At 36.5% G+C, this 19,446-nt stretch overlaps 1 protein-coding gene across 2 annotated transcripts in view; it reads right to left on the reverse strand.

The window, feature by feature from the left end:
* Positions 1-4,504, reverse strand: part of LOC135222825 (neural-cadherin-like) — a 399,888-nt gene extending 395,384 nt beyond the window's left edge. For both annotated transcript variants that reach the window (XM_064261140.1, XM_064261137.1), the window contains exon 1: positions 4,320-4,504. In XM_064261140.1, coding sequence (XP_064117210.1) covers positions 4,320-4,362 — 43 coding nt within the window. In that variant the 5' untranslated portion in view covers positions 4,363-4,504. The remainder of the gene's footprint in view (positions 1-4,319) is intronic.
* Between the last annotated feature and the right edge of the window lie 14,942 nt (positions 4,505-19,446).

Below are 19,446 nucleotides of genomic sequence, written 5' to 3' on the forward strand. Positions count from 1 at the left end.
TGTTGATAACTTGCTGAGACGTCTAATAATTCGAATAGTTAGTTTGTATGCTAGGATACTACGTATATAATCTTAAAGGTGAATCTCTTCAGTTTACTGCAGAATGAAAAGCGAAAAACAAAAATGACATAGTAAGAGATAAAACGGATAAGTAGAAGTTGCCAAAAAACTGAAATGTGTATACATACATAAATTTCAAGACAGCACACACACACACACACACACACACACACTATATATATATATATATATATATATACAATATATATATATATATATATATATATATTACATATATATATATACATCATATATGTATGTATATATATATATACATATATATGTATATACATATATATATATATATATATATATGATATATATATATGTGTATATGTGTGTGTGTGCGTCTTGAAATTTATGTATGTATACACATTTCAGTTTTGGCTAACTTCTACTTATCCGTTAAAGGTGAATCTTTTCAGTTTACTGCAGAATGAAAAACGAAAAACAAAAATGACATATTAAGAGATAAAACGGATAAGTAGAAGTTGCCAAAAACTGAAATGTGTATACATACATAAATTTAAGACACGCACACACACACACACACACACACACTATATATATATATATATATATATATATATATATATATATATATATATACATATATATATATGTATATATATACATATATATGTATGTATATATATAGTATGTATATATATATATATATATGCGTGTGTGTGTGTGTGCGTGTCTTGAAATTTATGTATGTATACACATTTCAGTTTTTGGCAACTTCTACTTATCCGTTTTATCTCTTACTATGTCATTTTTGTTTTTCGTTTTTCATTCTGCAGTAAACTGAAAAGATTCACCTTTAAGATTATATACGTAGTCATCCTAGCATACAAACTAACTATTCGAATTATTAGACGTCTCAGCAAGTTATCAACAGATGATTATCAAATGCTTCACATTTTACTTTACTTTTATTTTACTCTGTAACACTTGAGCGAATAGCATTAAACTATATTTATCATGGGAACGGTAATGTATCATAAATTTTGAAGCGGGCACATAAAATTTAGAATATCTAATAAATTTTTTAGGCAAATGCTTTTCAGAGAAAATTATATATATTTTTCCTTCATGAAACAATAAATCGTAATTTTGACCTTATATATTCTTAATATTTTGATTCATTGGACGTACTGCGATATATTACAATTATTCAGCTTTAATACACGACACCAAGAAAACTAAGACTCCACCAGTTCGGAAAGAAACATCATATAGGACAAACGAATGAATGGATTAATATATATATATATATATATATATATATATATATATATATATATATATATATATATATATATATATATATTCTAATAAAAGGAGCCCATAAAAACACCACAAATGTAGAGAGAAAAGTACTATATTTCAGAGACTGCTGTCTCTCTCTTCAGGTATATGAATGAGAAAAGTTTACAGAAAAGGTGGTATTTATACCAAGAGATTCGTCCACAAGTAAGCCAATTTAGGTCACCCCCCGCTGATAATCTTCCTTTAATCTTCTTAAGCGTTGGTTGAATGAACACTGCGTCGACGATGTCCGATGTCCAATTCCCTTTTGAGATGTTCATTACCTGCCCTTCTTCTATTAATTAAGGCCGATTCCATCATTTGACTCTTGTACCGGCAGTTGCTGCTATAAATTACACGTGACATATTCCAGTTTATTCTATGGTTATGTTCATTTATATGATTGAAAATAGCGAGTTCTGTTGTCCGATACCTAACTGACCGTTTGTGTTGTATTAATCTCTGGGGAAGTGATTTACCTGTAAATCCGATGTAAGATTGGTCACAGTCCTGGCATGGGATCTCATATACCCCAGAGTCCTGGGCGATGTCTTTTGTTGGACGTTAATCAGGGATTTGGCTAAGGTATTTGGGGGGGTAGGTAAATGCAAAAGGTTGGATTTCCCAAGGGTGTGAGTTACTCTCTTAATCGTCTCCAGGTGGGGAATTTTTATTTTATTGTTGGGTGTGTCTCTGGTCTTGTCTTTAGGGGGTCGGTAGAAAATTACGTTTGCTTTTTGAATTGCTTTCTCAATTATATGGTCAGGATACTTTAAAGATGAAAGTTGCTTGCGAATTAGTTCAAATTCTTTTTTCCAGGAAATCTGGGGAACAAATTCGTAAGGCTCTTAAGAATAGGTTGCTAGCTAGACCTATCTTGATAGTATTGTCATGATAGCTAAAGTAGTGAATATATGAAAGTGAGAACGTTGGTTTTCTGTATATGGTAAATTTTGTTGTCTGTTTCCCATTCAACTTTAAATTTGATGCTGGGCACTAATGCGTTTAATTTTGAGAGGAATTCATTAAAATTACCCCACTTATTATCCCAAAATGTTAGTATGTCATCCACGTATCTCATCCCACAGCATGTTTTTGGGTTTTATTGCATTTATTACTGTAGTTTCAAAGTATTCCATGTACAGATTGGCTAAAATAGGACTTAAAGGACTACCCATACTACACCCGAATTTTTGCTTGTAGAATGATTCCCCGAATGAAAATACGTTATTAGATGCACATAATTCAACTAACTTTATTATTTTGTCAAGTGCCAAAGGGAAATGATCTGAATAGGGGGATAATTTTTCCCTTAAAAACTGAAGAACGTCCTGACCATATAATTGAGAAAGCAATTCAAAAAGCAAACGTAATTTTCTACCGACCCCCTAAAGACAAGACCAGAGACACACCCAACAATAAAATAAAAATTCCCCACCTGGAGACGATTAAGAGAGTAACTCACACCCTTGGGAAATCCAACCCTTTTGCATTTACCTACCCAAATACCTTAGCCAAATCCCTGATTAACGTCCAACAAAAGACATCGCCCAAAGACTCTGGGGTATATGAGATCCCATGCCAGGACTGTGACCAATCTTACATCGGATTTACAGGTAAATCACTTCCCCAGAGATTAATACAACACAAACGGTCAGTTAGGTATGGACAACAGAACTCGGCTATTTTCAAATCATATAAATGACATAACCATAGAATAAACTGGAATATGTCACGTGTAATTTATAGCAGCAACTGCCGGTACAAGAGTCAAATGATGGAATCGGCCTTAATATAAAAGAGAAGCAGGTAATGAAACATCTCAAAAGGGAATTGGACATCGGACATCGTCGACGCAGTGTTCATTCAACCAACGCTTAAGAAGATTAAAGGAAGATTATCAGCGGGGGTGACCTAAATTGGCTTACTTGTGGACGAATCTCTTGGTATAAATACCACCTTTTCTGTAAACTTTTCTCATTCATATACCTGAAGAGAGAGACAGCAGTCTCTGAAATATAGTACTTTTCTCTCTACTTTTTGGTGTTTTTATGGGCTCCTTTTATTAGATGGAATTCTGTTGTTACAGAACACTTTTACCAGTCATATTATATTATATATATATATATATATATATATATATATATATATATATATATGAGGCTACAAAGCGTTCTGTAGAGTAATATCAATTATCATATTCAGATGCTACCTACTTCCATTACATTGGCAGAGAACAACAGCTTCCTCCGTTATGGTGCTCATCGGCTAACCCGAGCTTTATCTAATATCCCGCGGCAGACCAACTCATTCCCAATTCATTCACCCGCGGAGTCGTAATCCCCAACACCACTAACCTCATTTTCTGCGGCCGCCTCTGAAACCCGATCTACCTGAACGACGTCACTTTAAAGTTGACTAAATAACTGCAAAACCGGATTTCACACTAGACGCCAAAGTGCCTGAGAACTCCGCGGCCGCTCGGTTCTTCATTCTTTATTCATTTGCTAACTTATTGACCTTTATTCATCGGTTTCGGGTCTGTATTCTCTTTGCATTTGTTAATTTATTTATCTTTATTCATCAGTGTGTTCAGAGGTGGAACTGAAGGCTCATTTTTATCTGATATTCACAAAATATAGAAAAAGGTTAGTTATAGAAATAGCCACCCAATTAAATAGATGACTACACATATATATCTGCATGTATGCAATATCGATGCTGCCAATAAATAAATCAATCAACACAGAAACAAACGTTGACAGTTCACATGTCTCCTGCTATGTAACTGAATTATAATTTCAATTCTTGTCACCTGAAGAGCCAAACCGCAGCAAACCAGCAACTCAACAAACATACAGCGCGAGTATCACAAGAATAATTCGTTAAGTAAAATACAATCATACAAAAGAAAACACAAAACGAACGTAAGAAGTACCACTTACCCAACAAGGTGCTATTGGTAATGATGCGAAGTATGGCGTCCATCTCCTCTTGTTCTTTCGAGGGCAGACGAAGGTCAAGCTCGGCTCCGCACGAACTGCACGAGTGAATCCGTGCTAACAAGAGTCCAGCTCTGATCGGTGAAGTCCAGCAATGACGACACTATTCGTACGCGTTTTGTACGCAATATCAAGAGTTTACACCGGAAGGCTAGTTACCAATTAAAAGCCACTGGAAAAAAAGTTAATTATTTTTAACCGAAGGATAACACTCCTGAATATTTAAAAAAAAATACATAAAGTGTAAAATAAAAATGAAAAAGTTGGCATCGCTAGTTTGTGAATGCAATATGCTAAGATATAGACACTTATTAGCAATACTGTTCACGGTGCTTTGCAAACAGATACTTTCATGAGAGGGAGACGAAAACTTTTGATCCTTAATCTAAAATACGATTCTACAATTCCTTCGGTCTCCTCCTCTCTAACTGTCCAACTTATTCAACTCAAACTTGCCTCAAGTAATAACAATAACAATAATAATAATCCTGTCTCATGAAAGCGCTCACCCTCCTGCATGCTGAATCCAAGTTCATCCATCTTTCATTCACAGACCATCTATGAGTTTTCTTCTGACTTCTTCCATAGTTTTCGATATATCTTTGCTTGTTTGCTTGCAACACCACAACTACAACATCAAAAATGAAAGCAACATTCAGAACACGAGAATTTATTTGCCCGGCATCTACGACATTCACTGCCAACTCGAACATGCTTCTCTCTCTCTCTCTCTTACCTAAGCACGCACTCGGACACACAACTTTCCCTTCTAACTTTTAAAAGTACCGCAATTCTTGACCACGACTTCTCGTTCGTTGAGTGGTGCTGCCCGACAGCAAAATTGAATAACGGAAATCTTAAGACCAAATACTCTTATTTCTGCTTCTTTATTCAGTTGAAAACCATTTTTGTTAGAATGAGGGTTCGAGTAATAAGGACAGTGACCTTTTATATTATCAGGAATCTAAATTTTTAAAACTTCGTCTATCTCATTACCCAAAATCTACCTTCACCATAGTTCCTGTTCCTCCTGAATGAGTATTTCCCTCCAATATGGGTTCATGCAATTTGGAGCAATTGCAGAGGATAACGTAATCTCACGATTCTTAATTCCACAGACAGTTGAATGAGATCCAAACCTAGTATCTAGAATCTTTTTCAATTTGCAAATGATCATTATGCGAATGATCTCACGCGTAAAGAATCTCTTTATGTAATGAAGTGAGATCTCTTACTGATGTCATAATGTTACACTTTATAAATGAGAATAGGAATAACAGTTGCTCTCATAATACAAAGGGATACGAAAGTGACCTAATGGATTTCAGACTGTTATACCGAGGTCCAAACGAATTTTTTCCTCTCAGGAAAAAAGAACCAGCTATTGATCACAGGCTATGAATATTTTGGATCCATGGGCTAAAGATAGCTCTACGCGTGGTCTCACAACATACATCTTCATTAGAAGTCTAATAAGGAAAACCAAACCGATGTTAAACGTACCAGACGGCTACATCAGAGAGATGTTTATGTACCTCTTGGACAAGCTTGAATTAACATCATTGAGATGTTCCATTTTGGTTACTGTTAATATACTACTATGAGATTCAGAGCCTCTGTAACACGGATTTTTCGCAATGACTTTTTATCTATGCATTTCATAAATGTAACGCTTATTCAGAATACACATTATATCTACACATAAATTTTGACTGTATTCTGCATTACGTAGGTTGAATAAATTTGGTACTTATAATGTAAAAGTGACTTTTTTTGAAGACGGGCCAACTTACTATGAGAAAAGGTTTCGAACGCACTCATTACGTAACTTATGACAGCATTTCTTCTCTCTTTCTAGATGGATGATTGGCTGTACGTAACGAAGGTTATACCTCTGGCAACAAAGACATACAAATTTAAATACAAGCAAAGCAGCACACCTTTATGAATTCTGAAACCTCTTCACTGATAATTGTCATAATGAACAAACCAACAAAATATGTTATAAATACAAAAACAATTCGATTATTAGTCTAACTCCCAAAATAAGTTTCCTAAGAAATTACAGTCTACTTTATAGGTCACAATCAGATTGACAAGATGTAGGGAATAGTTGGTAATTTTCAAAAGCATAGTAGACAAGCTTGATTTGATAACTGCTATATCCAATGTCAAGCAATTTTTATTTATTGGCTACCTGTCTACTTACTGAAAAAAATAGCCGGTACCGTATTTTGGCTTTAAACTTTCACCAATAATTATCGTCAGAATGATGACTTCATAAGGCTCCACCCACTTTGGCCTCGTTATAATTCAGGATAACACTGAAGGTTATCATGGGCATTGTTGGATTAGAAAATTTAACTTCTGGCTATAAAAACTCATTTCTCGAGTAGTTGTAAGAAGTGCTAAATGATCCTCAAGGATCCCAGCAGTTGGCCTAAACGTTTAATTCATGTATATTATTGTTATAATGTTGCCACACTACTGCTACAGTAGTATTACTACGCTAGCACAGATACCCCACCCACATCTATGTATCGTTCCGCCATTCGTAAAGTCTGGATTTCAGAGCCGATAGAACAAGGTGAATGAGCTTCTGTCTGATGGATGGGCGGGGCAACATTTCGTCAAAAGGTGTTTGTTTACCTTGCTTACGTAATGAATTTTTTTCGACTCTTGGCTCGTAATCATTGGCCATGACGTCGGCTAGATAATTTTTACTCTATAAATATTAAAACTATCGGGTTTAGGTTATTGATAATGCTGACAAAATTTGTGTATGGTTGTAAAATATACATATGGCAACTTTCAGCTACATCCGATGCTTTGATAAGGAGTAAAGTCCAAAAAACCGTGTTACAGAGGACCTGAATCTCATAGTAGTTGTGATCTCGCAAAATAAATTTCGCCAGTGAACTGTTTCTGTCAACATCTAAGACAATGCATAAAAAATACACAACCCCTTAATGACTGATGGGGGTCTATGCTGAATTACTTTCACTAGCTGACCAACCCGGTGTTGCCGCAGAAAAACTCTGAAGAACTCAAAGAAGCTTCCCTGCACCACCTTGTGCTGGCTGTCCCTTGCATCCAGAAATTACTGTACTGACTTGCTCAGGGTAACTCTGAATGGATCTCTCTCTCTCTCTCTCTCTCTCTCTCTCTCTCTCTCTCTCTCTCTGTTTCTTACCATCTTTCTTCTCCCTAACATCCCCCTCTACTCTCCCGCTCCCACTTCCTCTCCCTCTCAATCTTTCTCTGCCACACCCTGACCAACCTCGACCCTCTTTGTTGCCATTTATGCCTTACCATTCCACCCCCCCCGCCCTCCACCCCCTACTCGATAGTAAGTCCTATTTCATACGTATACCGAAAGTCATATTATTTACTACGTATACCAAAAATTAGAAATGATAAATTCGTAAGCCACGTTTCCGGGAAGGCACCCCGCCCCCTCCGGCGCCTTTGGTGACTTTTGTTGCTTGAAATCCCATTATAACCCTGCCAAGTTTCATGCTCATCGGACCAGCCGTTTGGCCGTGATTCAAGGACAGACGGACGGACAGACGTAACACCCGTTATACTAAGATTTTTCTTCGGTGCACTTCTCTCTCTCTCTCTCTCTCTCTCTCTCTCTCTCTCTCTCTCTCTCTCTTTCTGTAAGTTAACTATGGTATTGTCCTCCAATATGCTAGACCTCTCATAAAAAATACTCTACCCTTTATGAATGATGAAGGTTTTCACTGGTTTACTTTCATTTTTCATCGGTGCACCTCTCTCTCTCTCTCTCTTCTTCTCTCTCTCTCTCTCTCTCTCTCTAACCTTTGTACGTAACCATGGAATTGTCCACCAATATGCGAGACCTCTCAGCCACTTAGCGAGGCAATATTGGAGGGATTTGCCGTATGCTACAACGAGATTTAAATCTAAAACTTCGTTCGAGGTTTTTAATATAAAACGTCGTCCTTTCTGCCATACAGCGAGGTTCCTTCAGATATAAAACACGTTTCATTACGAACCGTGGTTCCCTCTGATATGTGTTATTAATAAAAAAACGTGGTTCATTTCTGAGTATTCTTTTACATAAACGACATTTATTATATGAACAGTACAATTTTTTCCACACGGAAATGTGTTCCGTCGAAATAAAATTTATTTTCATTGAGAGTAAAAAGTGGATATTCCTAACACAAAACCTGTTTAATCTAGGTATAAAATGATGTTATTTCAAATGTAGTAAGGTTTTTGTCTCACTGAAACTTTTCTCCAAAAGAACTGGAGATCCCAATTCAACCGAAGTCCACCAGACAGTCACCCAAAACGCAGGAAATTCCCATTCACGCTCAGGCTTACCTGTCAGTCCACTCAGGACTGTTCAACGGATGAGCGTCCACAAGTAAAGAGTAGAACTAACAGTCGGACAGCCAACTTGAGGTCATTGCCCTCATTTCTCGCCCAGCCTTCGTCGTGGCAACACTATATAGCAGCGATGGAACTCCGCTGGCTGATAAGGAGTGGGGCTACATAGACTATAGTAGATTCACATCAACCGTGCATCTGATGTCTAGGCCAGTCCCTTACGACGCTCCTGGTTGGCTATTGATAAGCCAATCACAGGGCTGGAAACTCTCAGTCTCTTGAGAGTGTTCACATAGGGAGGATGTATGTTCCACCACTTCTTCTGAGGAATACGTCCTCCAAAAGTATCCCTCATGAGAGGTGGAACATACTGACAGGGCAACTGACAGGCAAACTTGAGCATGAATAAGAGATCTGATTATTTATGTTGATTTAATCTTGTGGATTGCATATATATATATATATATAGAGAGAGAGAGAGAGAGACCGACACACACACATTTTTATATATATATATATATCGTATATATATATAATATATATATATATATATATATATATACATATATATATATATATATATAAATTTCTAGATGAAACCCCCAATGAACAGAGTCTACAGACTACAAAACTAAGGCCGGGTATTCAAGCACAGGTTTACCTGTCAGTCGCCCTGACAGTTTGTGTGCGGAGTCAGTCCACTCACCAAAACTGATGAACTGATGGAATTACCTAAAGTTCTTTCGACCGACTGACAGGTGATCGCACGTGTGGACGGGTAACCAACGATTTTTTGACAGTTTGCCGCTGGATTTTGCATGGGAAGGATCTCAGCCACTTGCACCAGAATATGAATAAACTATGTATAGGCCTAATCAATTTCATTGTTGGACCATGGGTGCTATTTGTAGACCGTTGTGAGTCCAAATCATATATAACAAATAAAAACTATTTCCCTGTGATAAATACAATTTGGTATAGGGCTAAGCCGTGTCCAGCCTTCTATGAAAGGTGTTACTGGTGAAATTAGGCTTCACGGTCCATTTCAGAAATAACTGAACCATTTTGGTGGCACGCACCGGGAGGCTTCCGCACTGTTCACGACGACTTCACTCACGGTTCACGCATAGGTTACGAATGCGCGCTCAATAGTGTCCACATTGACACGAACTGGCCCGACGTATTTACGCATAGTTTACGCACTGTTCTCGCAAAGTTAACGCACTTCCCGCATTAGCCTGACGAGTTTGCGCAATTCGGAGGCCGTTGTGGTGATTTGGGCACGCCAATAAAAAAGGGGCCTCCCCAGTCCCCACCCCTGGCGTCATTTTTGGATTGCCTGTGGAAGAGACAACATGCTGAATGCCAGACACCGTCGTTGCAGAGAAAAGAAGATGCCTATACCTGGCAGCTGCTCTAGCCATTGTTGAAGAGCAGCAGAAAAGGCTGCAAGAGGCAGAAGATGAAGAAAAGGCAACCCCACCTCGAAGAAGGACACCAAGGAAAGTGTGGGTCAGGGAATGGTTGGCCAGAAGACTCCTAGGAGTTCGGACAGTATCAAAGGCTAATGACTGAACTCCACAAGGAAGATCTAAGGGGCTACAAGAATGACCTCAGAATCATACCTGACCTGTTCCAAGAGATGGTTGAGAAGGTAACCCCTCGCCTCCAGAAACAGTCCACCTTCATGAGGGAACCGTTTCAAGTTGAACTCAAGCTGGCTGCCACCCTTCGGACACACATGATCTGATCCCTGGTGGATGCAGATTCGACCAGCACCTGCAGGGGCTGATGCCTCTATCCGGCCACCATTCAGCGAGGGAGGCGAAGGATCAGCGAGACTACCTGGAACATTACTGCATGTCCCCTGCCGGTGCCGTCCCTTTGCAAGAAAGAAAGGTAGCCCCATGAGTTGCATCCATACTTGTACCACTATTGAAATAAATATGTTTTCGTTTATTTTTCTTCTTTTTTGTCTCTTTTATTTGTGACTAACTTAACTTAATGTGAAAATGAAAAACAAGTGTTTTAAAATAAAGTCAAATTTATTAACAAAAGGTGATATGTGCCAATAGACCAGACGTGACGTTGATTGACAACATTGAGAGGGAAGTATCACTCATTGATGTCGCAATACCACGTGACACCAGAGTAGAAGGGAAAAGATTGAAAAGAATCTGGAGGGAGAGAGAGAGAGAGAGAGAGAGAGAGAGAGAGAGAGAGAATGACTCTGTTGACTATATCATATTATACCTATAAAAATTGAAATATAAATATATACATTGATCTTGACCCTGCATTTGAAAATGGCCTCCATAGACGCTCTACTAGCCTGTTGAAGTAGTGTCAAGGAATAGTCGGAACCCAGACTTCGAATAAAAATGTAACCCTGAAGAACTCTACGAGTTACGACAAACGATTATTTAATTCCAGCCTCTGGCATCTTTGAATAAAATTAAAATTGACTTTCATAATTACCTATTTAGACTGTTGCGCAGTAGTCGTGAACTACTCGCAAACTCGTCGTGAACACGTCGTTAACTGCTCGTGCCAAGCGCAAACTGTTCGTGAAGTGCGTGAACTAGACGTGAAGTGCTCGTGCCATGAAGGAGTGAAGTACACGAGACCGTGTCAAGGGGAACGCACGACCATGCTGCGGCGCGCACCAATGCGTGAACATGTCGCAAAATAGTCGTGTACAATTCGTGAACAATGCGTGGCAGCTCGTGCATATCATGGCATGGCACGCCCTGACACGCACTGGTGTGCGTCCTCCAGCACTGTTCGCGGCAAGTTCATGAACAGTTTGCGCATAGTTAATGAACCGGTCAGGTGAAATTTGTCGTGCCAAAATTTTGAACATTTCAAAACTTTCATCCCGACATGTGATGCAGTCACAACCAGTTTCCGAACACTTTACGCGAGTTGACGACTAGTCTGCGCATTGGCACGACCGAGTTCATGCCAATACGTGCCACAAAATCGTGCAAGTGTCAGCCTTGTTTTAAGGGCCCCATAGACGTTACGATCGCCGGATCCGGTTATCTGAATCGGAAGTAAATCTCACTGTCTATAGGGTGATCGTCCGACCAAAAGTGGGCGGAGTCCGTCGGCCTCTCCGACCAACTCGCAACCTGCCGTGGCATCCGATTTAGTTCATGGTGTGATTTAAAGATTTACTTCAGTTTCAACGAGACGCTGAAGTGGCAACATGGCAGGAGGAGTTTATTGAACGTCGTAGGAAAGCGAAATCAGGCTTATGATAGATCAGTTGGAAAATTACTGAGGAATGATATATAATATATATATATTTATATATATATATATATATATATATATATATATATATATATATATATATATATATATGTGTGTGTGTGTGTGTGTGTGTGTGTGTGTGTTGCATCTTGCATAGTCTAATGGCATATACGGTAGTTTAGTATACAGTAGGTCTGTGATCCGTTAATGCACTTGAACCTACGGTTCTGCAGCCAAGTAAGTGAAGTGTACAATTTTCAACCCGTGTGCAAAACATTTTTAGTTTATACATGGAACACTGAAATATTATTGAATATATTGTCATAGATTTTTTTTATTTTATGTATGGAAAATAATGTAATTTAAACAATAGTACTACGCGCACACACACCGTGTATATATATAAATATAAATAATTATATAATATATATATATATATATATAATATAATATATATATATATATATATATATATATATATATACTTATGCGTGTGAGTATATTATGTATTTACATATTGTGTTTGTATGCTATATCTTTATGTATTAGTAGTACTGTTGTTTAAATTACATTGTTATTTGTCGAACAAAAAATAAGTTTATGACAATTCTTTCAATAATATTTAAATTTTCCTTGTTTAAATAAAGAATTTTGTGTAGAAAAGATCTGAAATTTGTATTCTTACTTGGGTACAGAACCGTAGGTTTAAGGGCCTATTCTGCTTTAACGGAACTGTTGACCTACTGTACATACACCAGGCTGTATACCACTATAATATGAAAAATGCTGAGTATGCAACATAGTTACGGTTCACCTTTGTGAACTCGTGTTGCATAACTTGAATAATTGCTTTACATGTCTCTGGGATTATTATACCCTAAGGAACGACTTGTAGCGTGTAAGCGAAGTGTCCAGCAATCTCTCGTACAATGATTTTGGGTTTATGTGTGTGTTTATTTTTTCATTGTATGTAATAATTCCATGTCGGTCTGCTCCTCCAGGTAATCGAACCAGTCACCAGGGAAAAGTTTCAAATAATTAAATAAACAATTGTGAGGATATTAATTTCAGTTCTTCAACCATAGTTCAATTCAGGCTCTCATTTTTCACTGGGGATTTCTAGTTTCAGCTGCAAGAGCGGTCTATAGCGTCATCACTGAGCGGAGCGGCCATGTCCTCACTCTACCAGGTTTCGGCAAACTGAAGTGAATCTGAACGTCTATGGGCAACACAGATGCCGGAGACAGAACGGAGCCTGATCCGCCGGTCGTAAGTCTATGGGGCCCTTTAGACATTTCGAGATCGTAAGATTCCACAACTATGCTACACAAACTATTCCACACCGTAGTTGTAACCAAGATAAATCAGATTCTAGAAAACGACACTTTGCAGAAACACTGCCTAGTGCTACGACCAAACAAAGCTTCGTCAAGTAAATTGTAAAGAAGAGTGCAAAGAATGTTTGTCGTTATCATGTATTTTATGCAACAAACTTCTATGCAAAGAATCACTATTAAGAGTTGGCAAAATAAACTCGTCTGATGGCATAATACATACACACACATATTATTTATATATATATATATATATATATGTGTGTGTGTGTGTGTGTGTGTGTGTGTGTGTATTATTATATATATATATATATATATATATATATATATATATATATCTAATATATATATATATATATATACAAATATGTGATACGAAATAATAAACTATACCTTCCCCACTTTGCTTTCGCTCAAGGTTTGGCCTCTCTGACAAAACAAAACAAAAATACCGATTTAATAAAGTGAAGGAGAATTCGCAACAGCAACAAAAGAGACTTTCATCAGTTCTTACACGAACATCTGTTGCAATATTAAGAAGTCCCGGCGGAAAATTCGTGCTAGGAATGTCTTGCAAGACGTTGCAGAATGTTAAGAATTGAGAGAAACTTTTGCTCTGCGATCCGACGTGGAATGCGTCACAAGGATTTTTTGTGAGGTATTTAAAAAATACTTTTTTTTTTAGATAACTCACGCCAAAATAAACCTATAATGGTACAAAAAGATACAAAAGGCATTCTTGTTAGGATGTGAACATATTTATCTACGAACTCAGCATCTGAAAGCATTGCTAATGCAAAACATGTAACCAACAGACCCACGACCAACTCCTTCAAGAGCATATTAGATTGCACCACTGAGGTTCTAGCAAAGGTAAATATCTCCCCGAATTTTTGTCTGACAAAATGCACCAATGAAACAAGACTGGCCCGATGGCAGCTCTTCTGAGTATGAAGGTCACGGTCAAGGTTACAACGTTACTAACCTTGGTATTACCTAAAGAATTTCATTATCCCTTAACGTTCAAGTCGTTGTACACCAAGTCCAAGGAAATTCGATCCATTACATCTTAAGGCAAAATTCTTTTGAGCATAACAATAAAAATAAATGTTACGGCACATTAAAGAAAGGATAGATGAACGAGCAGAGGGCAAAACTATAATGGACCCCTCCCCTTCCCCTCCACCGCAAACAAATTTATCAGTGTGAGTTTAACAAAAGCTAACTTACCAGAAATTAAATGGAAACTCAAAAGAAATGATTTTGGGATTTAATATTACCTTCTTATGTAAACGGTAACGTATATCAATAAGTTAATAAAACTACATAAAGATTTTTAAGGGATTTGAAAAAGATTCATATTGAAACAAATATACAGTTCATTAATGATTATATCAATAAGTATACAGAAGTATCTTCTCTGAGGTTTCATAGACGCTGGGTTTATCAAAAAACCGGAAAAAAACAGACATTAACAGGAAATATTCATGTTTTAATAATGTCTAATCCGAAAATCTAACTTGTTGAATATAATAACAAAACTACTCCCTCAATCAGGAGCAAATAAAACGACGAAGAATCACATTTTATTAAAACGAAATATTTACTACGTAACGTTCATTACAAGGAGTGACGATACGCACTGAGACCCAAGAGACCATTTGACGTCATCTTCAGGATCTTTGCAGAATTACAGGGAATTTTGCCAAAAGCGGAAAGACTTTGCCAGAGACTTTACCAGAGCTAATAATCCTTGGATCTTTCCTAGATAGTGAGCCCCTCACCCATCACCCCTCCCCCACCCCCAAGAAATAATAGACCTTAATAATGACCCCGGGCCACTATCTAGGAAAGGTCCAAACCCTTTTAAAAGGGAAATTCTCAAAGTTTTTTTTTAAAAAGAGCCACGTTTTCGAAATAAGGGCTCAGTCTTCCGCCATTCCAGATTTTATGAAGCCACACATACATATCTTCATGAGAAAGATGAATGCTGCCTCTAGTACGCAAAGTCAAGGTGCCTTGCATATTGCACAAAATAATGTCATTCGGTCTTTTTTTCAGTTTTCTTTATGCAACAGCAACAGGGCATCCTTCTTGAATTTCGCATTACATGATAGCCTATCGGCCATTTTGTCTAAGTTCCCTGCAATATACTGTTTTCGAAAGCTGAACATAACTTACGATTATCCAGTCACGGGATTTCAGGTGGTCACCTCGAGGTATATCTGAGGCTTTATTACAAACGAATGGATGAAGCAACTAACTCCTGCCTCTCTCGTAGAGATATGTCTATAAGAATTGATATTTACTTGAATCGCTTTTCGAGACTATACCTTATATACATTTTATATACAATTATATTATTTTTATATAACTGACCTCTATGAATGAGGCTGTGCGTGACAAATTTTCGCAGAACAATAAATCATTGTAGCAAATAATATCATGTTTATCCGGTTTCGTAGACCAGAATCATTGTGCCCAACTTTCTAGTCTGAACCCAATCACACCATTCAACTCTGGACAGACTTGAGGCACAAATATTTCGAAATGAGAGGTGTTGCAAAAACAAAGATACTACAAACAAACCCTGGTAAAACGCCAGCTCATATCAATTTCAGAACCTAACGGCATCATGATGATCATTAGAGATGAAAGATGAATATTCTCCAATTTACGATTTAATCATCGAGTATGAATGAAAGAGAAAACAAAAGAGATTATGACTAACTAAAATGTCTCCTTTATCAACTTCTTAACGCTATTTAATGAGAAAGATGAGGTACAAGAAAACCATCCACGTCAGTATCTCCCTACAACAGTCTGGCTTTGGAAAACTCTTTCTGCTTTAGTTTTCCTTGCCTTACCGATTTCCTGTTTCCTACAAGACTGGCATCGCTAAAGGATTCTGGGAGCCGTAACATAGAATTACCGACTACTAAGTAAAACTTTGTGAATTTTACAGCAAATAAAATAATTCATCTCACCATTCGCTACAAAGCTAGCCTACTCTCCATGTCAACTGAAACTTTAATAAGTCTCTCTCTCTCAAAAGGATGCATGAAAAATTGACGAGGTAGGGAAAAACATTCACATATCTATTCATAACAGAATATTATCAACAGTATATTGAAATAATTCTAGAAATCGTCAACGCAAAATGTGATTTGCATGTTTTATGACACACTATTACCGTATGCTAAACCAGTAAACAATATTCATCATATTTTTGTCTATTAAATAAATAGTTCCATCTACCGTAGCGCGTTACAAATTCCATTAGCGCACAGGATGCAACATATATTTAGCAAGAAATGTGTACCGAAAATATAATTCGATTATATATATATATATATATATATATATATATATATATATATATATATATATATATACATAATAAACATATATACATATCTATATGAAATATATATATGAAAATTTATAAATATATATGTATGTGTGTGCGTGTGTTGTGTGAATGTGTGTGTATAATGTGTGCGTGTGTAAATCTGTGAACCTTCTGGTTTTTTTCTATATTACAACAGCATCATTTGCAATCTCTGACTATCAACTTTATTTCGTTTCTCCAATCTAAACCTTTTCTTCTATCTGTGACTAACGTTCTCAATAACTAACATTTTCACTAAAAATCAGAGGGAGGTGCCAAGAACACCGTTACTTCTAGTGTCAGGGAACCCCGCTAACGCTGTCACGTACTGGTCTTCTTCGCGGTGATGCAAAGGACATGACCAAGCCATCTCCATCTCCCATTACTCATCTTCTTATCTATATTAGGAAATTCCGCCCTTTCTCTTATGACACCATTTGTCACTCTATCCCGCCATCTGACTCCTAATGCTTCTCTTCAAGCTTGACTTTCACAGCGACAAAATCCTTTAATAATTATTGTTATGTTCATGATATGATTCAAGTAATACAGAACGCTCTAGATAAATTTATATTCTAATTTTCATAAGCAAATTTATTGTATCTGATTTCTGAATGTTATTCAGCCTTGCATATGTTTGATTCGACATTTTTAGCCTTTTACTCAAATCCAACTCACAGACTTTCACATTGATATCTCAAGTGGTTTTCGACATATACAATATCATCACTGTCGAATATCGTCATTTCACACTAAATACGTTTTCACAAAGTGACGAATGTTCACCTCGTCACTTTGTGAAAACGTGAGGCTTGTCGAATGCGCAATTTATTTTCTCACAAAATGCAGCATCGTTAACTAAAACCATTCGGTTACTCTGTATGATAACGTTTTATATTCATATGATGATATTATGGTAATTTACATGCAACAACCTGAATCTAACTATCATAAACTTTACGGAGTCTGCTGTTCAATTTTAGAAAAGAATTAATAATAGAAATATTACGGAAAGATTTTTTGTCAATCCTGAGGATTTGACCTTTAGCTCGGATAAAAATGGCCATGAAAAAAGCGGTGGAACTGAAGGATTTGAAAATACTTCAGCAAGAAAAGCTGAGAATTAGACGCCCAATCAAAATGTGGAGGAAACTAGACAATAAATTTTGAAGAGGAGTTATACTTGATTTTGAAGAACAGCAGTCCAGCGTTTGTGCCCCAAATGGTGACGATGATATACCTCAGTCAAAATTAGCCGAAAAAATACCTCAAACGACTACAATTCTGAGGATTCTGATATACCACTCACTACCATTAAAAAGACTTGAAAATTACAATAATTCTCCCATGGATGTTTCTGATATACTTAGTGCAGAGTGTGATTCAATCAGTGATCCAGTGTCTGTGCCGAAGAGTGATGACGTCATCACAACATGATATAATTATGAGGAAGTGAAGGTTGTATGAGTGATATCCTGGACACTTTGAAGTTGATGGATTTACAAAACAACCAAATGGAATGTCGCAATTAAAAAGGAATAACTTTTCAGAAAAAGAAAGGCTTCGAAATTCTTTTATGTTTTTATACAAACATATATATATATATATTATATATATATCATACAAATAAATGTGTATATATCTTACAATCTATATTGTACATATTTATATGAAACAAAATTTCAACATTCGATTCGGTGTGTGACGAATATCCATTATTTCACATAATGTCACCACAAAGTGACGAATAGATGTCGAGTCATTAAAACTGAGTCTGTCAGTTTTCACAAACTGATGAATATCTTTGATAAACATTATTAACGAATCTTTATGATTTTAAGAAATTGTTTAAACACTGTTAGAAAGTGAAGGTCTGAAAATTATCGACTCCCAAAAATCAGCAGTTTATCGATTTCATTACTTGATAAAAAGATTATTTGAAATGAGAGAAATCTTTAAACGTGATTTACTGAAAATAAGAATTTGACCGATTCGAGGTTTGTGGAAACGTCGACGTATATGAGGTATCATTCCACTTTCAGGTGCAAAAGCATGTGTACATAATTCTATATATATATAATATATATATATTATAATTATATTATTATATATATATATATATATATATATATATATATGTATATATATATATATATATATATATATATATATATATATATATATATATAGTATATATATACTGTTCTTTCGCAATGCATACCATCCTCTCTGTAACTGTACAAAGTGTTGTAAAATTGTTTGCAATATTTTCCGATTCCTTATTTTGCTCAGAGTTAATATGCTCTGATAATGTAAGGTCACATTTCGTATAATGTATTGAAACGTTAAGAGTAACGTAGAATGTGAAAAGAGAGAGATTAGCATTGTCCGTTCGAAGCAGGAAATTGCTGTCATCGCTCAAGATAAGAGGAACTCAGAGTTCTACGTTTTGTTTTGGAATCCTGTCAATCTTATGACGCTAGTGACTTGTGTTGAAAACTATTCAATATTACTGGTACATTAACTCTTATATCTCTCGATTAGTCAAAAGAGGATTTGTTGACTCGTAAGTACTTTAATTTTGAAGTGGAAAGGTTTGTGACTTTATTCGAGAAAATTTTATAATCAAATCTTTCATTTTAACAGACGTTTATTGTTTTAAAAGAGAATTATAAAGATTTAGCAAAGGAACTTCGGGTCCAAAAAGTTTTGAGCCAGTCAACTT

Source organism: Macrobrachium nipponense, chromosome 8 (genome assembly GCF_015104395.2).
Source record: "Macrobrachium nipponense isolate FS-2020 chromosome 8, ASM1510439v2, whole genome shotgun sequence".
NCBI lineage: Eukaryota > Metazoa > Arthropoda > Malacostraca > Decapoda > Palaemonidae > Macrobrachium > Macrobrachium nipponense.